At 38.4% G+C, this 27,057-nt stretch overlaps 1 protein-coding gene across 1 annotated transcript in view; it reads left to right on the top strand.

The window, feature by feature from the left end:
• Positions 1 to 3,428: 3,428 nt before the first annotated feature.
• The window catches only part of dnah5 (dynein, axonemal, heavy chain 5), a 96,264-nt gene continuing 72,635 nt past the window's right edge, over positions 3,429 to 27,057 (top strand). The window contains exons 1-26 of the mRNA XM_056379909.1: positions 3,429 to 3,680; positions 12,353 to 12,487; positions 12,823 to 12,907; positions 13,107 to 13,270; positions 14,905 to 15,123; positions 15,447 to 15,584; positions 15,984 to 16,160; positions 16,311 to 16,424; positions 16,573 to 16,680; positions 16,943 to 17,065; positions 17,320 to 17,535; positions 18,861 to 18,968; positions 19,316 to 19,401; positions 20,039 to 20,246; positions 20,377 to 20,490; positions 20,813 to 21,019; positions 21,320 to 21,400; positions 22,749 to 22,839; positions 23,144 to 23,289; positions 24,062 to 24,239; positions 24,495 to 24,749; positions 25,086 to 25,282; positions 25,425 to 25,518; positions 26,290 to 26,432; positions 26,621 to 26,697; positions 26,818 to 26,942. Coding sequence (XP_056235884.1) covers positions 3,591 to 3,680; positions 12,353 to 12,487; positions 12,823 to 12,907; positions 13,107 to 13,270; positions 14,905 to 15,123; positions 15,447 to 15,584; positions 15,984 to 16,160; positions 16,311 to 16,424; positions 16,573 to 16,680; positions 16,943 to 17,065; positions 17,320 to 17,535; positions 18,861 to 18,968; positions 19,316 to 19,401; positions 20,039 to 20,246; positions 20,377 to 20,490; positions 20,813 to 21,019; positions 21,320 to 21,400; positions 22,749 to 22,839; positions 23,144 to 23,289; positions 24,062 to 24,239; positions 24,495 to 24,749; positions 25,086 to 25,282; positions 25,425 to 25,518; positions 26,290 to 26,432; positions 26,621 to 26,697; positions 26,818 to 26,942 — 3,679 coding nt within the window. The 5' untranslated portion in view covers positions 3,429 to 3,590. The remainder of the gene's footprint in view (positions 3,681 to 12,352; positions 12,488 to 12,822; positions 12,908 to 13,106; positions 13,271 to 14,904; positions 15,124 to 15,446; positions 15,585 to 15,983; positions 16,161 to 16,310; positions 16,425 to 16,572; positions 16,681 to 16,942; positions 17,066 to 17,319; positions 17,536 to 18,860; positions 18,969 to 19,315; positions 19,402 to 20,038; positions 20,247 to 20,376; positions 20,491 to 20,812; positions 21,020 to 21,319; positions 21,401 to 22,748; positions 22,840 to 23,143; positions 23,290 to 24,061; positions 24,240 to 24,494; positions 24,750 to 25,085; positions 25,283 to 25,424; positions 25,519 to 26,289; positions 26,433 to 26,620; positions 26,698 to 26,817; positions 26,943 to 27,057) is intronic.

Genomic DNA, 27,057 nt, shown 5'->3' with positions numbered 1-27,057 from the left:
AGTATTAGGGGGTTGCTCTGAAAATATTAACAAAACTTGGGATCCTATTCTCTCTTATGTTAATTCTATGCCGTCTTTGGAAGATTAACACAACCTACGAAATCATTTAACAGAGCAATTGAAAGTATTTTCATAGAACAAGGTATGCAACTGGTCATGCAACACCAGGTACAACACACTCTGAAATTTCCAGAACCTCTTTTGAGTTCCTCCCATATTTATGCTGTTTGGTTTGTTTGTCTGTTGTTTTGTTTGGTATATGTGAGCACGGCTCTCGTGTTGGGGAAGTGGGAGGGTTGGCTTGTATACTGTATTTTTGTGTGTTTATAACAATGTAAAACTGGGTGAAAAGTCCTATCTTGAATGTATGTTATGTATGGACAACCCAATAAAGATACATTTTGAAAAAAAAAAGCGCCCCCTGGTAAAAACATTCACATTTGCCAACACTAAAATCTTTGGGATTGTCTGAGGAATAAATAAAATTTTCTTAAAAATGGTGAAAATTCTTTTCTTTACAACATTGTTTGTACTAGTTGTCACAGAGTTTACCTGATAACACTTTAGTGGCTTATCAAATTTTCTCAAAACAAATAAACAAGCAGACAAACAAACCAGAGACAGTTCTCATAGTGCTCTGTTGATTTTTCTTTCTTCTGGAAATGTCCTCATTGTTACATTTCCAGCGTATATAAGCTATCGACCCAAAAACAAATCAAATAACAACAAATTGTACATTTAAACAAGTTTAAATATACATTTGTCAATATTCATATCATTCCATATAGTAAAGGGTAATTCTAATACACATTCACGCTTGAATTATTGATGGAGAAATTCATTCAACATAACTCAGAACAAGAAGCTGTTAATTAAAAGCATCTTATCTGATTATGAAACATTTGCGTTAAACATTTATAACAGAAAATTATCGAAAAAGCTGGAAACAAGCTGATTTAAAACTAAAAACAGCTCTGAATTAAGTTACAGAAGTTGGCTACAGAACCAACAAATAAAATAATCATATAATAACCTATTCATTTTATAAACCAATTAAAGCTATAGCGTAGCATGCTTGGCTATGTAAACTAAACAGTCAATGCAAGTTTTCTCTTTTCCACCTACCGGTTTGTGGCATTTGGAGCAGGTGTCATGTGTTTTATACTGATTGCAGCTTCTCCAAACTTGGCACTGCCTCTGCTTTGGTGTCTGCTGCAGTGGTTGCTTTTGCTGCTGACTGGGACCTTGTGCCAACTAAGACTTTGCCCTTTTACTCTCCATGAATTTAGCTCTCAGCTCCCAGCTGCTGCATAAACTTCGTCCAGGCTAATTTGCTGTGAGCTCACTCCTTAATAAGGCCATTAGTCTTATTTAATTTTCCTCCTGAGTTTACACTTTGATGTTATAATTATTTTTATGCCCATCTGTACAAATTGGGATGACAGGAAATGTGTGGGGGAAGAGGTAAATAGAGAAAGAGGATTTAAGTTGGCAAACAAATTGGATGTACACAGAGCACACTAATGTGTAAGAAGTAGAGAGAATAAGTGAGATGAGAACAAAGAATAAAGTAACTTATTCATTTCCTCTTTCTATGACAGGACACACAATTCTGCAGTTTAGCAATATAAAGCAGAGAAAATGTGACAAGGAAAGATAAAGGGAAACAAAGAAAGCATGAAGACTGAGTTTACTACAACAGTACAAGAAGAATTCAGAGAAGAGTAAAATGAAAGACAAAGCAGGAGAGTAAAGAAAATCAGAGTTGCTTGGCTATTTCATTTGGTCCCCTACCTGCGTTTCTCATCTCTTCCTTGTTTCAGATCTCTACTCCTTCTTCTGTTTCCACTCTGTTTTATCAGCCAAAGCGTAGAATGCAGCAGCAGCAGACATTTCATTAGCAACAGTCCATTTGGAGCCTGGGCTCCTTCCCCAGTCCTGGTGTCTGTGTAGCAGTGGCAAGCGGTGAGTTACAAATGAGATAATCTTTGTCATATTTACCATTAAGTGACAATGACACACCTCAATGCAATGACAATGTAGAATCCTGCATTTTTCTGACTCAAAATTGTTAACCTTGACAAAATACAGAACATATAATAATATTCTTAACAAGCATTTTGTGCAATGTACCAATAGTTTACCGCTGGGAAAATCGTTCACTTTCCTTCCATAGCAATAATGTATCCCTCTTCCCAGTTGCTGTATCCTTTCAACAAAGTTGAACCAGGTAATCAACGTCCCTCCTCAGCCCATTTTTAGGAACACTGAAATGGAATAACTTGTGACTCTGAGCACCAGCTCTCAAACACTTGCCACTTATGCCCATACAACGTCCCTGTTGATGAGGCTCTGGCACCCTGAATAGTGTTAATGATACACCACCCAGAGAGGCTGGCTCTCTGCGTGGTGGAATATTTCCCCCCGTGCCTGAGACAGCAGGTCCCTGCGTAGTGGTAATGGCCACAGCAGGCCGGACAGAAGTTGAAAAGTCTCTGCCAGCCAGTATCTTCCTGGCCAACACAGGGCTACTAGGATCATAGTCAGGCCTCCTTCCCTAAATCTGGCCAGAGTTGAAAGAATGAAAGCTACTGGGGGAAAAGCATAAAGAAGATTAAGCAGCGAGAAAAGCAGGGGGCACTGAGCATTCCCTACCGACGCATAACCGATGCATGACCGAGCTGAAGCTAAATCTGTTTCACCACCTAGGGATGAAATCTCCAGTCTGCATTCTGTGGGTTGCAGTCCGCCCCATAGTTCAGAATGCCAGGTACATGAGTCGCTCTCAACAGCTGGTGGCGCGCACTGCTCAAAATCATGGACTCAGCAAATCAAATGCAACCTCCAACATAACGGACACAACAGGCAAGTGTCAAGTTTAACTAGTAATGATCACATCCGGCCAGTGCTCATATGTGTGTGATTATTTTGATGCTACATAAATAGCACCACTTGTGCAGTGTCTGAAGCGAAGAGCTTACGCATAATTAAAACGCTGTCACAGGTTGAGGCGGCCCGATAGCCAAGTGGTTAGGGCGCAAAACTCGCAAGCGCAAGTTCTCTGGGTGGAGGCAGGAGTCTACACCCCCCACCTCCCCTTTTACATTTTAGTAGTTAAAGTGGTCCTTGGTCTGAAAACGTTTGAGAAAAAAGCAGCTGCCTTACAGTTCATCAGTTCTTGGCGAGGGATCACTTTTTGGTACAACACACCCCCTACTGGATCCGCTATCTGACTTTCTATCCGTACTTTTTTTTATTGTTATTGCAATTACACTATGGTGTCGCATGTTCAAATCTATGTGACAAAACAGCCAATCAATAAATTGCCTACATTTCTTTCCTTACCCTCCCACTGCCCCTTGCCCCTTTTACAAATGCCTCGTTACCTCGGAAACCACTAACAACAGACTCGGCCACCGCTGCTAAAACGTGTCTCGAGGAAGACCAACCTCCAACCAACCACGAAAACAAAACAAATCTCGGAGAGATGTACCTTTAGTAAACAGCGGAGAAATTACTTGACGCAGGGGAAGCTGGAAATTTACGATTTGGTTATCGAGGAGGCTTTTCAGTAAAGGAATGTTTGAGCCATGTCCTTCAGCTCTCGGCTCGCCAAAGTCAGCTACAGGAACAGACCCACCCAGCCCTCTGTCCAAGTGGAGACACTCAAGGAGATGCAGGTTTGACCACAAATACTTACATTAGATGAATGATAATCATTAAAACGTGACATTTTTTTTTAAATGTTAGGAAAATCTTCTCTGTGTGCTCCATCCAGGGGGATTGTAGACCCCAAACTTCAGGCCTAATATTCATTATAACAGACTACTCCTGTCCATGTGGCCTAGGGAAAACCTCGCTAGTTATAGTAGCCTGCACCAATAATCCATTATCTTTTAATATGATTTTTTGTTTCTCAATAGAACTGTGTCAAGGATCCTCACATTGTCATATGGGTATTATGTCTGTTTTTAAAGAAGTCTATTGGTCTGCTTTGTTTTGTTGTGTCCACAGTTGTCAAGCACAAGTTAAACATTTTTACATTTATTCAGTTTTGGGAGTTTGGCGGTCATTAGACCTGTTAGAGAAGATCTTCCTTTCTTCCTTCTGACGAGGAGAGATAAAACTTTATCACTTGGATATGATCATCTAAAAATCTACGTCTATGCATTATACAGAGGGATTGTTCTGCTATTTAGCCTGCCCTCATTGATATAAATAGGCTGGACAAAATGATAGTTAAACACCTGTCACCATAACATAATACAGTTCAACACAACCACAAACCTACAACCTCAAAATATCCATACAATTGAAGCAACACATCTCTGAAACAGTTTGAATAAAAAAAATAGCATTCGTGATGGAAACATTTGTTGCAGGACTGTTGTATAATCTGTATTAGTTTTAACTACCTGTACCTAATAAACTGGCAACTGAGTGTATAGGCAATGTCTCTCACAAATCAGATTTTTAAATGTTAATCTTCCAAACAAACCACTGCACAAAATACAAAACTGGGAATGCTAGAAATAACAATTTGTAGACATGAGATAGTTGAAGACAAGGTGAGTTTTCATCTGAATTATTATTAATTAAACTCTTGCAACTCTTTCTTTTATATTTTTAAAGATAATGAATTAATTCATTGAGCACTGACCTAAGATACTTTACCATAGGTGGTTATTTAGCACCGACTGATGTTGCTAGAGTGAGAGTGAAACCTTACATCAGAATTCCCTTCTCTCTTATGTGAAAACAGAGGAAGGAATTAATCTACACTTCATTTTCAACTCAGGAACCCCCTGAGCCTATTTGATAATTGCTCTGAGAACCACTGCACTATAAGACTCACTGGCCTCTTAACAGTAGTCAAAAATAGCTGTAGCACAACCTTTTGGAATATGTGTTGGTTGTATTATGAGCTTCAGTCCACTAGATGGTAGTGTGTTCATTGTATAGTTGCTGTGATGTTAGATGAACTGATGCTTCACAGAGATGTGGAGCAGTCAACTTTAAATTAACTTTGTTTTACATCTAGTGCTCCTGTGGAAATACATCATTATGAAAATGGTTATTATTATCAGTAATACTTTCTTTCTGTCTATGGCAAGCTAATTTAGTGGATTTAAAACCAAGAAATCCATCTTGTTTTGGTGTTTACGTCACCCACTCACTTCAGATTCACCCATTCCACAATCACAAAAGTCAGGATCTAATAGAAAAAATTAACATGTAATCTTTCTATTTTTATTTTCATTTTGTAGATGTAAATAGACATATATTTTCAGCTCATTACATTTTTGCATTTACTCAAAGTTTAACCTTTCACTGGTTATGAAAGAAATATTCCTTCCAAAGGGAGAATGTAAACTGACTAAATAATAAATGGATAAATGAATAATTAAATAACCTTGATCTATCACATGTAGATCTGGACGAATAATCACTGATATTCTTTTACATAAAGCCTTTGCACACCTGACTTTAGTGAATGAATAATCAGCTGTCTGTTAGGAAAGGTCAATGTCTTAAAACACCCCTGGTCAAAACCAGGAAACTCATGCTTGGTTCAGTGTTTTACATTAACTGGTGTCACCATTTAGCTGCAGATTTGTGTCATTTTCTCTGTTGAATACAGTATGTACAGGTCCTGCTTTTGTTAAGTTAAGTCTTGGTGTGAACTACCTGTATGGATCAATAGACCATTAGAGAACTTCTACTGTATCTGTATGTCTTCCTTATGACCATTTAGTTTTACTCTGGTAACAGAATGAGATAAATAAAATTACCTCACACAGCAATTGAAATACAAAGTAATTATACGTTCTAATGGATTTCATTTTGCAATTGCACCCAGGAGTGTTTAAAACCAAACGGACAACAAAGTCAATAAGTAGAGAAACGGTGCCAGTCAAAATACAGAGTCCTCAGAGCTGTCTTGGTTTTCTAGACATATTGTGCTACAACCCGGTCTAGTTTTAAAACAGATGTGTTTAAGCTCTCCATGTCCGTGTCAGTGTGAGCATCCTCTGGGAGAAATGTGGACCTTCCACTGTCTGTTACTGTCTCTTTTAGATCTCACCACCCCCTCATTTATAATTTACAGTCACTCTCCTGTTTCATGACAGCTCACAAGCAGACAGTCGAACATAGAAAATCAGTCATGGCGTAGTGAAAAATTGATGACCCAACTGCTTTTAAATGCAAAGCTTTGCAATCATTTCTTCAATATCAAACCATCAGTCAGATGCATGTGGAGAGAGCTGTGCTTCTTATCTGCTGGATTCCACAATAAAAGCTAATGGAATTTAATATTAATTGGTGGGAGGTCTATGTTTGTGTGTGTGTGTGTGTGTGTGTGTGTGTGTGTGTGGTATCTGTATGTATGAATGATTTGGGTCTCCCCACTGCGAGCTGCGTCTAATAATTATTTTCGTTCAAGTCTAATCTATAAATTATTTTCCTCTGATAATTCATTTGATCTATAAAATGTCAATAAAGAGGACCTAAGGTAGCATTTCTAAATTGCTTGTTTTGTACAAAACCAAATATAAATAGAAAAGCAGCAAATTCTCAGATCTGTGAAGCTACATCAAGCAAATGTTTTTGCATATTTGCTTGATAAAGATCTCTTAATGATCGTCAAAATAGTTGCTGACTTCCCACAATGCGCGTCATCGAGTTAAATTCTTTATATCTGTGCATATGTACTGTATATGTGTTGTTAGTGTTACATTTGCACAACTGTTGCATTTTTTGTCAAATTGATTTTATAATGCATAAGCAAAAGGTGAAAATGAAAAATCCAAATAATTCAGCAGGGCAGTTATGAAATGTTACATAATACTTAGCCCATGTTATAATAAAAACAGGTCAAATGTCACCATTATATTCTGACTCTATAGCTGTCTTTTGAAGCTGTTGCTACAGTCATTACATGTGTAGTTTCAGTCAGTTAGCATATAGTGGCAATGCATACTATGATCAAAGAGGTGTTTACTACGAGAAACCATTCAGTTCTTTTAGAAGGTGACAAATGCTTGTTAAGGGGTTATTTTATAGTTATTACTACACCAATACACAGCATATTTTATGTGTTTGTGTTTGCATATATAAGTTATGTGCAAGTTATGTCTGAAAATGTTACCCACTGATTCTGTACTCAAGTATATTAACAACCTTTCCACCCCCACACTCACCCTCATCCCTGTCTCTCAATCCCTTTGTTGTAATAGACTTGTAAGGTGAGAGCTGGGCCTTGACAATTACCTTGCTGACAGGTAGTCATCCAACACCGCATTATCTAGTTAGCAGTTCCCTTTTAGGAGCAACACTCTCATAATTTCAGGGCAGTAACCTTTCTCACATGGCAAATAAGAGGGCTGATTGCTCACATACTGTAGCAAAGCCACTTGTTCTCTGTCTTGTCTCCTTTGTTGGACGCTGTAATTCTCTGAGGTCATGAAATGCAAAGCCAATTAAGAAGCTGAAATGACTTGAAAAGAAGTGTCAGTGTGAAAGGCCGTCGCCGACGATGCTGCATTTTAAACCAGACTATCAAAACAAGGTAAGGTGACCCAAGAGTTCTGAAGTTACAGGCAGCTTGGCTTCTTGACTAACTGCATTGGCCAAATGTAATTCATCATTAATGTGTAAGGATTCAGTATACAGCTAATGTGTTTGTATCAAAATGCTTGATACAAAAGCACAAGAAGGCAAAAACGAGGGAAAGCCTTTATTTATGTGTGAAAGTCTATCTGAAAATGTTTTACTACACTGCAAGTCATGTAGACTTGTCACAGGGAGCAATAATGACGGAGTACATCTTTTCACTAAATATATTTCATGTAGCAGACTACCTGAGAGAACTTATTTGAAATCCTTGTTTATGTTTATATACAGTAGATCATTAAAGTGCAAGTTTATAGAAATAGCTGTAGAGTTGTTTTCCGTATTCTGGAGTTCCTGCAGCTCTGAAAAAACCTGTCCACGAATAGAAAAAATTGACAAAACATTTAGCTTAATTGAAATGTACGTCATGTTGTTGCTAAATTTGTATTTATTTTTTTAAAAGATTATTTTTTGCATTTCTGATTTATTTTATAGCGATAGTAGAGCGAGACAGGAAAGTCAGGGGATATAGAAAGAGGTTGACATGTGGCAAAAGGCCCAGGCCCGAATTGAACCTGTGTGAGGACTTACCCTTTGTAACATGGTACACATACGTGTTACCATCCATTTTAACACAAAAAAGTGAGAGACCACAAAATTAGTGCACTAAATAGGATGAAGTGGTGAGGTTAAATCATTTTTCCTGCTGTTTTTTTTTTTTTTCTTTTTTTTTTATAAAGAAATTTGTGGCTCGGTTATTTTCATACTGTATCATTAAATGTCAGAAAATACAGAAGAGACAAACACACGAGCTATACTGTACGACTGCTGCTAATCCACAGCCAATACCAAAACTGGTCATTTGCAGTTCAATATAATTGAGCACACTAATACTGGCCTGTGGCATGGTTGTTTTGGCCCTAAGGTTTGACAATTTATCTGTTACTTGGTTTTGTAGATAAGGTACATGTAAAAAACCCTGAAATACTCCCACATTTAACTACAGTATTTGCATAGTGGGTGTCCATGACCTCAACACAAAATCCGCCTTTAAGCACTAACTTGCACTTGTTTGTCACTTGCAGTTACATTAAAGTGAAGATTCCCAGCTATGTTCTGACTTGCTACCCCATTCTGTTAGAGCAGTGATACCTGAGCTGTGTTCCCATTGAATTGCATTCCTGCATGTTAGTTTGTCAGTGTACAGTTTTTACATATAGAGCTGTCTGTTCCTTTCTTCATCTGTTACTTTATGTTTTTACCTGCACATATTAGACTGTGAATTCACAAGAAAGCACATGATGCACTTGTGTGTGCAGCTCACAAACTGCCTGTGTTTTTCAGTCTGTGTTGACCACAGCGGGCTGTGAAAACTTATACACTGTTGATAGGGAAGGCCATTAAACTTAAAGCAGGCATAGCTTCAGATTCAGCTGGCTGGGTGGTCACCACTGACAACTTGATAGGGCTAATCTCTTTAAGGGCAAAAGTATACGGCTTCAGTCTGTACATGTAGATGAGAGAGTGATAGCAGGTTACAGAGAAGATATAGAAGAGTCTGAGGAGAGCTGAGGAACTGTCATGGCGCGGGTGTTTAGAAAGCAGCTCTGGAAACAAACAGTGTCCAAGGTCATTCAGGTAAGAGAAATCATGCAGCACTGTTGTTGTTGTGGTGCCATGTGAGGTTTATGTCCCATTTTAGTTTATCCACCCACATAATTCTCATGTATGATAACAAGTACAGATGGAATCTGTCGTTTACCATTGTGTGAATTTAAATTAAATGAACCATTGTCTGCAAAACTTTATCCACACCTACTGTTCTGACTTTGACAGTGCATGTTATATCTGTTCGCCAGAAGATGTGGATTAAAATTGACTAAATCATTATCTGTGTTTATCTGAGGTTTGGCAGGGCACTGAAAACATTTTGCTTTGCTTTTTAAAAAAATATTAGATAAATAATCTGTACTATATTCCAGCCAAACTGTCCTGCTGCACAATTTTTGTCACAGCTGTTTTCTTTTTAATTCCAAAAGCCACAGTTTGTTTATTATAGGGATTGTCAGTCTCGACATAGCTTATCTCAGGATGGGGCTCTGTTTGCTTTTGAAAGCTATTAATGTTGTAGCTGTTATTACATATGTCTGTCAGTGCTGGCTTCTGTGTCTGTGTTGTGAGAATAACTAAATATGGATATGTCTTTCTGTCATTGTTGGAGCTTGTTATTGTTGGCTAGTGCATTTTGTGTGTTTATGTGTTGCATTCAGTGTTGACTTAATCTGTTTGTATATTGTGCACCACAGTGCATTGTCTGTATGGTATGTCTCTGGGCTTGAAGACTGAGTTGGCTGTTCATGCAGTTTGGAATAAAGACAGAGAAGGTGTGAAATGGCTGGTCGCCCAGCAACTGTTGACTTGGCATGCTTTTTTATGGTCGACCTGTGATGTGGGTGTTTGTGTCTGTATAATGTGTGCGCGTATCTCCAGAGACTTGAGCAAGGTTGGTGTGATTCATTGCTAGGGTTCTGAAGTGGTTTATTTAAACTTATTTGAACTATCTGTTTGCATCATGCACATAGGTGGTTACAGATTATCTCTGTTCTCTTGTGTGGCTTGCTTTGGATGCTTTAAATCAGTGAAATATAAAAGAGCGAATTCAAAGTACAAGGAAAGAATGTTCATGTGTGAAGTGACCGAAATGTGTGACTGAACCTTTAATTGTGTTGCACTTAGCAACCAAACTGCTATCTGTTGACCTGTGACTTGCGGTCACTGTTCCTGAGAGTGGTTTGTTGGTGCTTGGCAAATATTACCATGTTTTTCGAAAAAGTTAATAATTCTGCAGATTGGACACCATTGGGCTTTCGTTTCACCAAACAAACTTGCATGCCAATGTGGTTACTGACTGATCTTTAACACATAAGCCTGCTGACAGGCTAATGTGTTGCTGCTCTTACTAACATTGCTGACACACACAGATTGTGAGGCTATTGTTATGCTCCACCTCACTCTGGCTTCACATGACCATCCCCCCAGGCTCTAACTAACAAGAATCAATACCTCGACTCTTAACCACCCTGACTCGGAGTATAAATATAGAATGGTATCTTCTTCTTTGTCCAGGTCCATGTCTCCCGCCTCTTGCCCTCCTATTTCTCTACCTCCCTATATTTCTTCTTCCTTTCATTTTTCACCTCTTTCCATTATCCGACTCCTCTTGCCATCTTTTTCTTAATCATTTCCACATGTAACTGTCTTTGCCCATGCATTCAGTCCTTTCTTCCTCCATTGTGTCATGTCTGTCTGATCTTCCTTTCCATCTGTTGGACTTGGCATCTTTTTTTCCTCTTTATGTCCCTTTTAGCACTTTATTCAGGGTTCCATCTGATCTATCCCCCAAAACCTGTCATATCTCTTCACTCCAATCTCTGGACAATCCTTTGAGAGTCACCCAGTGTGCTTGCATGTACTGTATGCCCTGTGATCCAGTGCATACTATAAAGTTTAGCAGTTAATTGCAGCCGGCAAGAAAACAAAAACAGACATTCAAGGATAAGGCTATTTAACAGCAAAATCCCTTATCTATGAAGCACAGCCACATGGATATGTAGTTACAAGGACACAGAAGAGAGGGGAGAGAAAGGGAGAACATGGTTAGAAACCTGATCACTTAATTTGTCATTTTCAATATTAAAGTTTAATTCAGTTGTTAACAATTGTCTAAACAGACTAGTATAAAAAAGAGCCAGCTCTCAAGTGTTCTATTTTTGGATGGCCAGTCACAGGAGGATGTTTCCTGCTTTGTTGTAGAAGAAAGCCTTTTTAAAAGACGGTCAGACCATGGTGACGTCAATGCACAAAGTATTTTAAGCCAGAAAGAACTATTCCTGTCATCCCCTGTTTAAATTCCAGACAGACAAAAAGGAAGGGTAAATGAGAGAATTTGAATGCACCATGCAGCTGGCACACCATGCTAATGCCAGGTTTCATGTAATTTATTGGCTGACCTTGTTCCTGTGTCACTAATCAGCAGAACCTGGCAACCCATTGTGGTTGTTTTTACTGTCCTACCACCCTAAATGCAAACTGTGGCCTATGGTAAACTGACTGCAGTGCTGGTTAATCCATTCTAAGACACCTGAATTTTGTAGTATTTGGACGGGTGCTATGAGAGTTGAAGGAGAGACATGGAGGCACTTCTCAGCAGTAGAAGGATGAAACTGAAGATGTACATTTGAAAGTCTTGAAGGAATATTGATATGTGGGTTGGACATTTTCTCTTATTCTTGTATGGATTTATATACAAAGTAAAGGAGGATGCTGATGAAGATTTTTTTGGCATATTCTGTTGCTTGATCGTGTACATGAACTGTACATAACTGTGGTTCTTCGAAGGGACTGTTATTTAAATGATGTCTGAACCAAAGTGTAGAACCACAGAAGACCTTCAGTCATCTGTCATCACCAGCAGCCTCATCACTACAGACCATGTATGTGAAATATGGTTTAACCTGTAATGAGCTTCTTACGGCAAAAATTACATCACTGCACTGTATATGGTTTTTATTTTTTATTTTTGTATTTTTAGCATTGGACACCCTGAGTTGTTCAGAATATTATAATTCTATAAAAAGCATCTATTTCCACACTCCATCATGAGGAAATGGTTACATTTTTATTTAAATGTACCCATCCTAATACTCATTATCTATAACTGTCTGCACATTTTGTTCAGCAAAAGTTGAAAGAAGAGCGTGAAGCCAAGCGGGCCCAGCTGGATGGAAGACATGACTACATCCTCAGTATTGTTGCTTCATGCCTGGGACTGGAAAAAGCTGATGTGGAAGATGCCATACTGGAAGGGAATCAGGTACTTTATACTCCAATTTTCACACAGACATTTTTGCTGCAGCCTTAAATCTAAACCATACTGGTGTGGCAGCATCTGTAAAACATGACTTTGTATTTTTATTGATACAAAATGACTGCCACATCTATTTTCTTTTAGTTATTTCAGTTTTGTGGGGTTAAGAATGGGACAGGAGTGATTTATTTGGGGTAAGGGTAAATATTTTATTTTAGAGTTTGGTCATGGTTGCACTGAGCATATCTACTAATAAGCACTACGACAACTATGTGATGTCTCTCGGTTTTGGAGACTGTTGTGTATGATTGTACTGGACATTTTCTTTTAATCTTCCTCAGATTGACCGTATGGAGCAATTCTTTGTGGTTGAGGGTCTTCCACACCTCATGTTCTACTATCAGGACACTGAGCCAATCGAAGCAGGTAACATGAAAATGTACACTCATATCAAAAATGAATGAAATGGATAGATTGTATCTGATAAACTGCAACACATCAAGTTGAGGATCTGTCCTGTATGCAATTATCTCTGTCACTGCATGTTCCATAGTATGTGAGAAAGTCAGAAATCAAAGCTGCTTGTGTTGTTTTTGACTTCAATTCTTTGTTTTAGCAGCAGCAGCAGCAGCTTCTGCGCCCTCCCAGCTTGTTACCCGGCAGCCTGGTTGCAGCAAGAAGTTTAAAGTGTTTGTGACAGACGGGAGGGATGTGGCATTGACTGGAGTGTGTGTTTTCTTCACCAGAGCCAACACTTCTAAGGCAATCACCTCTGAGAACATACACAGAGTGAGTCACTTTATACAGTTTTGAGAAAAACAAGCATGAATTTATGTTCTCTCAGGGTAAGTGAAGGTTGATCCGGGATTTGAAATATAGCAAAATTGTGCAATGATTTCATGGACAAAACACTAATTTGACCATCATTGTATTCGGTTATGGGCATTTTACAGACAGATTTTATCCAATCACTTTGCCTAATTGCCACATGTGGGAATAAGATCAATGATACTCATTTAAAAAATTGAAGTTAAAAGAAGCGATGAGATGAGATTATTTCCATCGTTTAGTAACATTAAATGTTAGGCAAACAGACAAATTCTCTCAGTGTAAGTTTTGAAAGACAAATACTGTGTTTCTAGACATCAAAGAACATTTGATTGGTTCTCCTTTGACAGCGATTTCTCTTTGAGCCCATTCGTGTGATAAATGATGTCCGGGACTAAAACAGGTTCTTTTCATCCAGAGCTAGTGAGACTATAGGGGGTTCATAGCACTGTGATACCACAGGCAGCTCTGCTTATTGATTGTTGCTGATCACCTGCTGTCAGCAGTAAAGCTAATCATCGCTACTGATAACAGGGCATGTTTGCTACTAGACACTCACAGCAAGAGGGGGAAGGAAGACAATTTTGGTGTGTTTGTCTGTGTGTGTGTGTGTGTTTGTGTGTGTGTGTGTGTGTGTGTGTGTGTGTGTGCGTGCGTGCGTCAAATGTGTTAGAGGGAAAAAATAGAGAGAGCACTTGTAAGAACTTGATACTTAAAAGTACATCTGTATTTTCAGTTAATTCAGGGAAAATAGTTGTACTGTATGTATGTCAGGTATTTCTCTGCCTGGTGGTGAATTTGGTATAAGTGCTTCACACTCCCCGAAAATGCTGAAATGCATGCATTGTTTGTCTGCTGCCATAGTGAACATTAATAAGCCAAATCTAGGCTAGGCATCAAAGATGGGGTGTTAATTACAACAAAATATCAAAATCAAGACATAGAGCCCTATCTTACACTTACACAACACAAATGTCTCTGCTAGTTTCAAACCAATGCAGTTGTCATTTTCCCATCCAGCGCCCACGTTGTATAAATAAAAGATACACTTGCACTCATCTGAGCAGCCATGGACGTGTTGGTCTTAAAATGAGATGTGTTACAACATCAGAACATTTCCAGAGGGTTACTACTGGCTAGCTTAAATGGGAATGTGTTACAATGGGTTCCTCAGTGAACAACAACTACAGTAGGATGTTCTAGTTTTTCTGTGTCTGCCGTGAATTTATTAGGCAGTTTAATTCATCCATTAGTTGTTTAGCCACAATTGTTCACTTCTGAGTTAGCTTCTTCTCCACCTGCTTTCATTGCTCAATGTAATTTTCTCTTTCCTTGAAACACAGTGATTTTTTTACCCTTATTGTAACCTAGGAAGGTATCTACTGCTGTGCTGATATGTAGAGTAATGTATAAACCATTCTGTCAAGATCTAACTGTTAGATTTTGATATCAGATATCTAGTGCCAAACGTCATGAAGTTCACTTACAATTTAGCTCTTAAGTGAACCTCTAAATATTGGAAGTTGATAGATTCAGTGAAATAAACATTGATGTTTGTTTTGTTTTTTTATGTGTGTACACTTTTCTCTTCCTAGGATGTAAATTTCAATATGCTGGACACAACAGAAGGGGGTCTGTTAAAAAGTGTGGAGCAGTTGCTCTCGGACATCTTCATCCCCACACTGACGAAGATGAACCATGGCTGGGGGGAGCTGGCCAGTCCCCAGGCCCAGGCTGTCAAACAGGAATTCATATCATCATTGGAAAGCTTTGTGTCCGTTTTGGCTGGAGCACAGGAGAGTCTGCAAGAAAAGGCAGGGAGCAGACACTGTTCAAGAATAAGTTTGATTCTTAATTTAACAGCTATAAAATACCCAATGAAAGAACTTAACCAAAGGTCATTTAAATATTTGTGCACTAACCAGATATCACAACCTCTGCTAGTATATGTTTGTTGCTTAGAGAAAACACAAGTTTTATAATAATTATTTTGATTAATATAGAGAAATGAAGGGCGTTTGAACATCTACAGCCTCTTTTAAATATATTTTTGTGAGCATACATAAACACATCCACAAACAAAATAAATTAAAAACACCGCTGTAAAAAAGTAAACCATGTCATATCTTGCCTCCAGGTTACCTTGAAAGGGTGTGACACATTTGACCTGAGGGTGCTGAAAGGCCCATCAGATTACATGGCAGCAGCCAGCAGCACAGAGACCACAGACAAGATAGAGGCCTGCATGAAAGTCTGGATCAAACAGATAGAACAGGTGAGACATGTTAGTTAACAGGTAAGACGTTATCCTCAAGCTTATCACAATGACCATTTATCTTCAAACTTGAACAGGTTAAGTGTAAGTTCTTAAGTGATAAATATTTGACTGAATATGTCCTAAATATTTAATGAAGTTGGAGCAACAAATGGTTGCAGATGCAAAGCGGTGGGATCTTTTCTTACATAAACTTTGACGTATTTCATGTTTTTGTAGTTATTTTTAACAACTTAAACACTTAATGATCCAAAATAATTCAAGATCTGTTGGGGAAAGATGCAAAATTACCACAATGAAAAAAACAAACTGAATATGTGAAATTCGGGGGAAAGTAAAAGATAAACTGCAGAAATTATGGTTTAAGCAGAGGGTACTGATGAAGTATCTGTTCCTCAGGTTTTGGCTGAGAGTGACCAGCTGAGAAAGGAAGCTGATGACCTTGGCCCTCGGGCTGAGCTGGATCACTGGAAGAGACGAATGTCCCGCTTCAACTACCTCCTGGACCAGCTTAAGAGCCCTGATGTCAAAGCTGTACTGGGTGTGCTCCTGATGGCCAAATCTAAACTTATAAAGGTCAGATATGAATGTCACTCACTTAGGTTTTAGTGACTATATTTTTCACAAATTCCTTTCTTCCTTCGTTGCTGCTTCACAGGACATTTGGTTCTCCTAAAATGCACTCTATCCATTTTTTTTCTTTTAATTCTTGTTTATTCTGTCTAGTCGTGGCGAGAGCTGGACATCAGGATCACTGATGCAGCCAACGAAGCCAAAGACAATGTCAAGTACCTCTATAGCCTGGAGAAGTTTTGTGACCCTCTTTACAACAGTGACCCTGTAAGAAGAAATACTTCAATCGCTTCAAGTGGTCTGCTGCATTAAAAGCAAACCAAATACACTGTCTCCATGTTGAACTGTCCAGCATGTTACACACATACTGTGCATGTTATTACATAAGTAAGCTATAATTCCTGTTTCACTCCAGGTGTCGATGGTGGATGCAATCCCAGGTTTAATCAATGCCATCAGGATGATTCACAGTATTTCTCGCTACTACAACACATCGGAAAAGATTACATCACTTTTTGTTAAGGTAGGAGCGGTTGCTATTCCAAACAATACAACGTTGATAAAGAGGATTATATTATAACCAACAATAGGTGAACAGAATATAAATACTGACCGTATTACAGCACTCAAACAAATTTCCCCTTTGACCTTTTGACATCCCTGCTCATGATAATATGTGCACTAATATTTAGCTAATCTTGCTTCACGTATAGTCTCAAGTTGTTTGGGTCCACAAAGATTTTAAATACATATCTTAATTTCTCCATAACCATCACTATCTCCAGGTAACAAACCAGATGATCACAGCCTGCAAGGCCTACATCACTAATAATGGCTCTAATTCATTATGGGACCAGCCTCAGCAAGTTGTTGCTGACAAAATTAAAGCTGCCATCCACCTAAACCAGGTACTGGATTTTACTTATTGGTATGATACATCATTTATAATGTAAATAATTTATCTTATAGTTATTCTTTGTTTATGTTCTCATCAAATGTGGTTTCTTTGCTGCATTGTGTGTATTAATTTTTATGTGTGTTTGTAACAATGTTTGTCTTCCACACAAGACACGTGTCACAATGAGTGAGCATTAGATGTTTTTGATGGATGGCTGAAAATGAAAGTGACCAGTTTTGTTACATCTCAAACTGCAACTTCCAGGAGTACCAGCGGTGTTTCCATAAAACCAAGCAGAAGCTGGAACAGACGCCCTCAGAGAGACAGTTTGACTTCAGTGAGATGTACATTTTTGGGAAGTTCGACACATTCCAGCGACGACTCAACAAGATCCTGGAAATGTTGGACACATTTTCGACCTACTCTGCCCTGCAGGACTCCAAGATAGAGGGACTGGAGACCATGGCCACCAGGTTTCAAGTGGGTATATGTTGGGTAGATCAGATTGTTGTCAAGACATCAACAACACAGAGAGCCATTCCATTAACTGATGAAATGCCAGTGCTAGCCAGCTGAGCCTCTGTTTTTCTTCTGCAAGTCATTGATGTTGGAATATATCCATGGATAGAAAATGTAAGGCTTCAATAGCAGAAATCTACAGCAATGAAAACTATTAAATACATGGAATGTGCAAAATGTTAATATACTGTAAAGTTTCACTGCGAATGACTTTGTTATTTATTATTTCATTAATTAATTACATTTATTGAATTTTGTAAATACGTGTGAATAATGAAGGACAGCTATAGATGAGTAAAAATAAATATGTTAAAGAAGCATTTGTATATGTTGAGATTTATGACACATTAATAGCAAAAATGGAAGTGCAGCTCAGAGGAGTACAGTCTATGTGGGAAGAAATTATTTATGTTTACAAAATGAGATTGTACTGCCTTGGGTCAGAGAAAATAACGGTCCAAATCTTGAATCACCTTGTCTAATTGGTGTTCAGATGTTTTCCCTTTGGAGTATATTGATGTGACCTATCTGTTTGTTTCACCTTCTTTGGATGTGCAGACTGCAGAAATGCAAGGAAAATGGGAGGTAATGTCTCTCCGCAGTCTTACCTTTAGTAATGCATGGCCTATTTTCATAGTTGACTGCATGTAGTGGTGAAACTCACAGACATTACATTTTACCACATATCACCATATATCACTTAATAACAACATGACAATACTAACTGCATGGAGCATGAACAGAGGAGAAACCTCAAAAATTGTATTAGTTGCTCCATTGTTTTGTGTTGTTCAGTTATTTTCCCAAACAAACATTTCCAAGTAAATGATTTTCATGCTGCCAAATTCAGCTACTGTAATTCCATCAGTCCTGTAAACCTGCAATCCAAGTAAACAAACAGAGCTGCATCAAAATAGATTGCATCCCTCTCCTTTTGTACAACTTGACAGTTCTGAATTATATGCATCATTTATGGTAAGGTTTAAGTGTTCTTACATTACATTTCCACTATTATTATGTACTCTTTTCTTCTCTTATTCTTTGTTATTATAAAACCTTGATTAACTCTCAGATGATGTGTTGCCAACATCAGTGTGATGTTATCCTAACATCCTGACACACAGTTGGTCAAAGAAACGGGATTGAAGATTGAATAGTGGTAGTGAGGATGATTTTTGGGAGGCTTTAAAACTTTTGATTTAAAACCGATGAAAGTTTAACAATAAAACTTGTGTGTGGCATGGATGTTCACTCATTTGTATGCTTGTGTTTTGTGTGTGTCATAGGCTATTGTGCTGAACATGAAGAAAAAACATTACAGTTTCCTAGACCAGAGAAGAACTGACTTTGATGTTGACTATGAGGAATTCTGCAAAAGCACCTCTGAGCTCCATGTAAGTAAAATATTACAGATAAAACGAATGAGTTTGTCTCATCTATATTGTACTGTAAAACTAATGGGCCTTCACACCACACATGTTTTCCGTTATCATGGCTGATTAGACACTTACTCTGTAACATAGGACCACCGAGGTTCATATGCTAGTTGGAGCCATAAAGGTGCAAATTGCCTTGCTCTAACAAGTACAACTAAATTAACAGGAGAGGTTAATCAAGCTCAGTGTGTAAACACCTACTCAGTGTGCTGAGATATTGTCTAATCAGGTAAATGAAAACACCTGTGCCTGACCTCGTTAGTCTGCTGTTTTGTAAATGTTGTTTTTTGTCTTTGTGCTTCCAGAATCAGCTGAAGAGTTTTATGGATAACACCTTTGAAAAGATTCAAAATACAGAAAGAGCTCTAAGTGTCCTGAAGAAATTTGAAAGGTAACCCAATCTTTTGCACAATTTTTTATCCCATGCAGATTCCCCTAAACAGGTATTGCTAGCTGCTAATTAGTAACAGTTAACTGTGTTCATTTGGCATCTCAGGTTAAAAGCAGTCTTTAATCAAATGACAGACATAGCAAACCAGCAGAACTCTGAATAGACCTTTCGCACTGACTCAGTAAATGCGAGTATAAGTAATACCAATGCTGAATTCCAACAGGTTTGCCAGTTCCATGGTCCTTTTTTTGTGCATAATGTCATGGTCTTAGCCTGGAGGCTCCAGGGTTTTGTTTTTTGGACTTTCTTGGTTTTTGGTTTGCTGTGTTTTGGGTTTCTGTTCTGGGTTGAGTGTTTCTGGTGTCTAGTTTTGTCTTCCCTGTCTTGTGCTCTGTTTCCCCATGCACTTCCTGTTTTATTTTCATAGTCATGTCGCCCCAGTGTCCGAGTTCTAGTTTTGCTTCCTTTGGTTAATCATCCCTGATGTGTCCCACCTGTGTCTGTTTCCCCACCTGTTCTCTATAGTAATCAGTTCTGTTCCTTTAAAAAGCCCTTGCACTGTCTTGTTTTTTTCTGTACTTTATTGTACCTCTTTTTTGAATACTGATGAAATGCAACCACTTGTATTTTCAAACAGACTGGGCATCCCAGACCTTGGCATTGATGAGAAGTATCAGCGCATTCTGCAGAACTATGGACGGGACATTGAAATGGTCTCCCGTATCTACATGAAGCAGAAACTGGACCCCCCCATTGACCGGGACTTGCCCCCAGTGGCAGGCCGGATCATGTGGGCTAGGCAGCTGTACAGCAGGATCCAGGGTCCCATGGACCTCTTTCAACAGGTGATAATAAATTTGTGACTCTCTACAAGAAAACTTGGCTTGGCCTAGGTGCTGTTTTTGTTGATTTACAGTATTATTGTTAGTGCATTTTTCCTTCTAAGTTCTACACTACCATTATATTTCTGTGTAGCATCCTGGAGTTCTTTCCACACCAGAGGCCAAGAGGATTATCAAGAACTTTAACAGGCTAGCAAGGGTCCTGTTGGAGTTTGAGATTCTTTACCATCATAACTGGATGAAAAAGGTAAAGGGGGTGAGAACACATGATGTGGACTGGACAAAAAAAAAACATAAGATGAAAGTTTATATTAAAATTATAAGGTATAATATGTAATGTAAAATAACATTTTGGCACATGAGCATGCATTTAAGATGGTCTGATTGTGTACAACATGCACTTATGTTGTACAACATGAATGTGTTTTCTCCCATCTTATTCACAACCACTGTGCTTGGTCTCTTGCTTTTTCTGTACTTTATTGTACCTCTTCCTCTCACCTCTCCTTCCAATTATTTGTCATAACCTTCTCTAAACTACCCAAACACCTTTGATACCTCCTGCCCAGATGGAACATGCCCGTGTGGGCCTGCAGGCCTCTCTGTTGGTCAGGTCCCAGGAGACAGGGGAGCTGTTTGTCAACTTTGACCCCGAGATTCTGACCCAGATCAGAGAGACGAACTGCATGACAAGGATGAATTTGGAGATCCCGCCCTTTGCTGCTCTGCTTCAGCAGAAACAGGACACCCTAAAAAAAAACTACAGCAAGTTACAGGTAGTTATTACATCTCATACACACAATGTAAAGAAGCAATATGAGAGGCCTCAAGTTGAGTTGCAACATCCTTTGTCCTATTTGTGTTTGAAATCCACACATAAATGTATATGAAAAGTGTAGCTGAGATTGAGAAACAATGCAGAGAGTTGTACAAAGGGACATAAAAACACTGTAAAAAAAGTACCGTCCTGCTTAGAAGGTAGTTTCAGTTGTACGTACAGAATTCTCCACTTAGTAAGTAATTTCAACACTATTGGTAGTATAAAAACAAACTCTATCAATATCTTTCCTTTGCAGTTAATGTTGACTGAGAACACCAGAGTGCGGGCTAAGATTCAGAGTGCCTTTGAACAGCTGGCCATGCCACATGTAGCTAAGGTAAGGTGTGCTTGTGATATAATTTGTGCTTGTTTTTAATTTAAACTCAAATCCTTCATGTTACTTATTGTTTTTTTTGGAAAGTCATGTCATTAAATGTATGATTATGTAACTTTCCAAATTAAATTAACATTTCAATAGTAATAAATGACAAAATATTAATTTTGTAATTCTTTTCATTTATTGGTTCATTTTGATATTATTATTATTATTATTATTATTATTATTATTATTATTATTATTATTTACTATTTATTTAATCTATGAATTTATTGAATGTGGAGCATTTTACTGTTCCATATATTAACAGTTACAGTATGACATGATTTATAGGGATACAGAGATTTCATTCCCTACAGCAACAGTATAACATGGGCTTTCCAATCATTTTAATTCTGTTTCTGGAGCACAGGTGTGTTTCATTAGTTTAATTTAATTAGATTTCGGCCCCCAGTTCCTGTCAGGTTAATCTAAAGATAATTATTGGCCCTTCTGAACAGTCACCTTGTATTCTAAGGTGGACCTCGAGTATTTAGTCATTGCTGTCACTGAATTTAATCAGTTTTTCCACACTTTCTGTGGGAAAATGGTCAGGTTTTAGCAAATATGGATAGGAACTCATTTAGACCAATGGAGAACCAGACCTTGCCGGCTAAGCAAACTGTTTTAATGTAGGTGCAGGTGAACTTTATATCCAGGCTATAAGCTACTTTCACTTATTATTATTATTATTATTATTATTATTATTAACTAAACTACTCATGTGTAGGCTATCATAGGCTGGTTATTGTAGATTCCTGCTGATAAAACCCCAGCTGTAATTTTTCACTGGGGTAAAATACCATTCAGAATAATGAGGTTAGCCCCTAGCATCGCTGGTGGTTTTTACTGGTTTCTGATTCAGCAGTGTGCCAGGTTAGGTTGTAGAATAATAATGGAAGAAATTCTGGAAGTTTTTCATTTTTGGGAATGGGAGACTGGTAATTTTTGCTTCATTTTAGGTCACAAGCCAAAAAGTTTGAGAATCACTGGTCAAGGAAAAGCGTGGTTCTATGTGTTTTGTCAGACTTTTTAGGACTGTTGAGACAAATGTTAACATCTTTGCTAATTTTTATAGTTTTAAAGTTATTTATGAATTAAATAAATCCAGTGTTACAACCTACAGTTTATGTATTAGATAGGTATGTATGTGGTAACTTAAGACTAAATATACAACTGTTGCTTGGTTTCATCATTCATCAGAAATATCCTTTTTTATTTATCCTTACATTATTATGTGGCATGCAGATTTATGACAAAATAGGACTAATTATAAAAAGTGCATCACCATAGATCCCTTACTTTACAGGTGGATGAGGCTATACACCCAGGTCTGACCTCCCTGAACTGGACATCTCTGAACATAGAAAAGTACCTCAGCCAAATTGACAAGACTTTGGGTAAGCAAAAATCCATTGAGATCAATGTTCCACATGCTGATGCATAAGACATCCTGCAACTCAGCACTGGCACTATCTGATAAAACATTGATGCATTCATTGCATACTCACCAAACGTGTGTGTGTGTGGCTCTCACACATACATGCTCTGTCACACCTTTTTTGTACGGACTTTCTTCCTTTATTGATCACTTTGTAAATTTGCTCCCACTTCCAACTGTCACCTTCTCCTCCAGTGCTTGCCATCTTCTTTGCTTCCACTTCTGTCGGACTATGTCTCACTTTTGTTGTCCTGTGTCTCCAGTTGACCTGGAACTGTTAATGGACAGGGTGAACGACTTGGTGGAGTTTAGGATAGATGCAGTGCTGCAGGAGATGAGTGGCTCTACACTGTGTGTCCTGCCAGAGGATGAAACAGTCACCTGTGAGACGTTTGTTCAGACCACTAGGGTAAATACATATTCTGTTTCAAATAAAATAACAGTATTAGTTTGTAGTTGTAGTTATTTAACACACCCACCCCCACTCCTCATGATATAATTTGAAAGATGTTGCATAAAGATTATATGCACAGGGGCTTTAATATACTTTCCAATGCTTCTCAAGTATTTTAAAATCATTTCTTCACTTCATTCTCCTAAGGCATTAATTTAATGGTGAATCATGTGCAACATATACAGGATAGATTAATATGCTCTCTGTTAAGGCTATTGCTTATGTCAGTCTTGTGACACTGGTTGTGGATGAGCACAAAGTGGCTCAGCAGTCGAGGCTGCAGGTCATCAATCATGATTTATTAATGTGATGGAATAGCTGCTAAGTAATCACAACAAAGTTATTTGAACAATAGCCTGACTACACAAGAGGCAGTATACTGTATATTACTAAGATGTGAATGACATGGACTCATGGGAATCCCCTTCCATACCTTTGGATGTCCAATACTGTGTAGAAATCACTGACACTAATTGAAGCCGACATAATTGAATATCCAGATATCTTCATTACAGTTCTGTATGGAGAGTTGAATTAAAATGAACTGAAAAGAAGTGACAAGTGTTCATGTAATTTTCATGTTTTTATGCTGGGAATTCTAAACAAGAAGTTTTATTGTCATTGAGGTGACCCTGGGAAACCCTTTAGCTAATGCTATGCTGCAGTCACTAGTCTTTGTATGGCTTATTTAGTGTATATGTCATACTGTATATACATATGTGTGCAGGACCTGTGCATAAGACAAGCCCAGAATCTCCACACTAAGAACTCATTAGTGGAGGAGGCTGCTAACGAACTGATCAACATGCTGCTTGAGTTTGACCACAGTCAGAGAGAGGAGGTGGAGAGGGTTGAGGAAGAAAGTTGCACTGAGAGCAAGACCATGGACCACATGGACAGTGAAGGTATACTAACATTTTGCTTTTAAGGTCAAGTAGAATTGAATATAAGGTGCAATGAAACATGCTAGAAGAGAGACGGTTAATATCAAATAGCACATAACTACATGAATGCTTAATGAATAGAAAAGGCATAACTTATTTGTATTTACAATGTTAGAGCTTGGTGTTACTTCACATTTGAAATTCCTCATGAGTCAAAGAGAACTGTAGTCAAATACATTCATGTTCACTGTCAATGTGTCACCTCCTTCATCTCAGGTGAAGATGAGGGCCGCTCGGAGGGCCGTCTCTTCTCTAGAAACACTTTGCTGCCTCCTGCCAGTGTTGGCCCCTCCTCACCCTTGATGAGAAGAAAGAAGAAGAGGGATCTGATGGAAGTGATGGAGGAAGAAGCCCAGGAGCTGCTCTCCTACTTCAACCACCGCAACGTGGATGCCTTGCTTAGATTGACACGTAACACACTTGAGATGCTTCGCAAGCGCATCCACTCCTCCTCGCTCATGCATTTCTTGGGTGGGTCTCTTGTAACCATTTTGCTGCTCTCATTACTTTTCCCTATCTTAATATCAAATATATAAAAATGTTTCATATAAAAGCTTGATTTTTGTTTTAATTTAATCAAACTGTATATTTTGTTCCTATTGTAACTAAATTGCCTTTCCCATCCTGACTGGTGGCCAGCAGCCTCCTCTCTGTGCCAATACCACATTGTCAGCAGAGCATTTTTCAACTCTAAAGATAGCTCTTAGTCACTATTTTATCCCAACAGGGATATTTGACCACAAACTCTCATCATATATCATTTGTGTGACGTACCATATGTTCAGAGCTACTCTTCTTCCCCTGTAGCCGAGAGTGAGTCAACCAGTCATGGCAAAAGCAGCGGTCAGCAGGCAATCTTCAGAGTCAGTGTGACCCTCTCTATCCCTAACATTGCCATGGTTCCAGCACTGGAAGAGGTTCAGCAGGCTTTAAACCGGGCTGTAGAGTGTGTGGTCAGTGTCAGCAAAGGAGTCGGCCAGTGGAGCAAAGAAAGGATCTCCAAGGTGGGTTTGATCTAATGAAGGAGGCAGTAATTTGTAACATGTTATTGATTTATTCTCATAACTGTAACTAACTAATGATAATTACTGTAGTGTGCTAAACAAACCCAGAGATGTTCCCTTACATCTGTTTTTCATTTTGCAGAGAAAAATGAATGAAAGACGGATGACAGCTCTGAAACAAGACAGTTCTGAGAGTGAATCAGAGGATGGAGCAACAACATACAGGAGCCTGGCTGGTATGAGAGCATATGAGACCTTACCTCACATAACCTCAGCAGTTCACCAACTCATCACTTTTTCTGTCTATTTTGACTTCAGAGTTATTTATCCATATTGTTTCCAACATGCAGACCAGAACACTGTTCATTATCTACTGCACCACACTCACTTGATAATCAGATTTCCTTATTTCACAGCTCAGCAGAGCAAAGCCACATCTGACTGGGAGCAGACAGAATCTTGCTGATGGAAATGACATGAATATGTCAGTGGCTTTAGAAGGAAACATTTAAACAAAAGACCTTTTGTCACTCAGAGCAGCCCTTTCAGTCACATACCGCAATAGCTAACACTGAGCTAATGTAGTGAAACGCTGCATGGTAATGGATGACAAAGTTGCAGGGTGATTGATTTGCTCAGAGGAACACAAACTTTGAGTGTAAAAGTTGGATATGAACATGTTCTGTAGGTATACATTGGAATCAAAGTTAGTCATAGTGATTTTAGTTAAATATATGACCAGGTATCCACTGATTTGAGAAAGATATACAGGGTTACAAAAAATCAAGTGATTTATATATTTGAAGAATCATTTCCAAGTGTCCACACCTGTAGCTGCAGCACTCAAACTTTGTTATAAGAGTCCAACTCTCTCTGGACAAGCTTTAACTGATGTGTAATAATTTATCTATGTAATAATGAAAAATCTGTTGTGTAGATGCATCCTTTGCACCCACTGTCTGTACATTCTATCAAAACATATATTTTGTCCTCCAAACTCTTTCCAGATGGCAGCACCTCAGACATTTCAGCATATGTGATTCAGGCCATCCCATTCCAAGCCAGAAACTACTACAAGAGTGTGTCTGAGAACAAGGAGATAGTCAAACTGGTGTCTGTCCTCAGTACCTCCATCAGCTCCACCAAAAAAGTACACGTTTATTTTAACAAGATTTGAATTGGATAAACCAGTACAGATCTATCTATTATGTATTTATTATATTCTGTCTGCTCCAACAAAAACACATGCCCACTGTAAATGGACAAAGCCAACAATTGTATTTACATAGGTAATGTTTCCCCATTTCCCACATAACTCTTGTTTATGTTAATGTGCAGGAAGTGATGACTGCTCTAGACCGCTTTAGCCGTTACCATCACATCTGGAGAAAGGACCGTGAAGACACCATGCAGAAGTACAATAAAATTAATAACTGATAATCATATCTACCACTGAGAATTTTGTTTCTCTGCATCATTATAACAGTACTAACCATCATGTCAATGCTTTTTTGGTTTGTTTTTATCTTTTACAGATTCATCCAGGGCAGTCCCTTGCTTTCAGAGTTTGAGAGCCAGATTCTTTTCTATCGAGATCTGGAGCTGGAGATAAACTCAGAACCAGAGTTCATTACAGTAGGAGCTTTGGCTCTATTCACAGGTTAGATTAGGTTCTTTGCTGGAACAGTTTTTTTGCTGTCTTTGATAACTATAATCAGTACCTTGCTGCTATAAAATACAGCACTTTCAATTTCATCATTATTGATAAGGAGTCT

This window comes from Seriola aureovittata, chromosome 7, assembly GCF_021018895.1.
Source record: "Seriola aureovittata isolate HTS-2021-v1 ecotype China chromosome 7, ASM2101889v1, whole genome shotgun sequence".
Lineage (NCBI taxonomy): Eukaryota > Metazoa > Chordata > Actinopteri > Carangiformes > Carangidae > Seriola > Seriola aureovittata.
The sequence above is the reverse complement of the archived record's forward strand: the minus strand, read 5'-3'. Positions and strand labels throughout refer to the sequence as shown.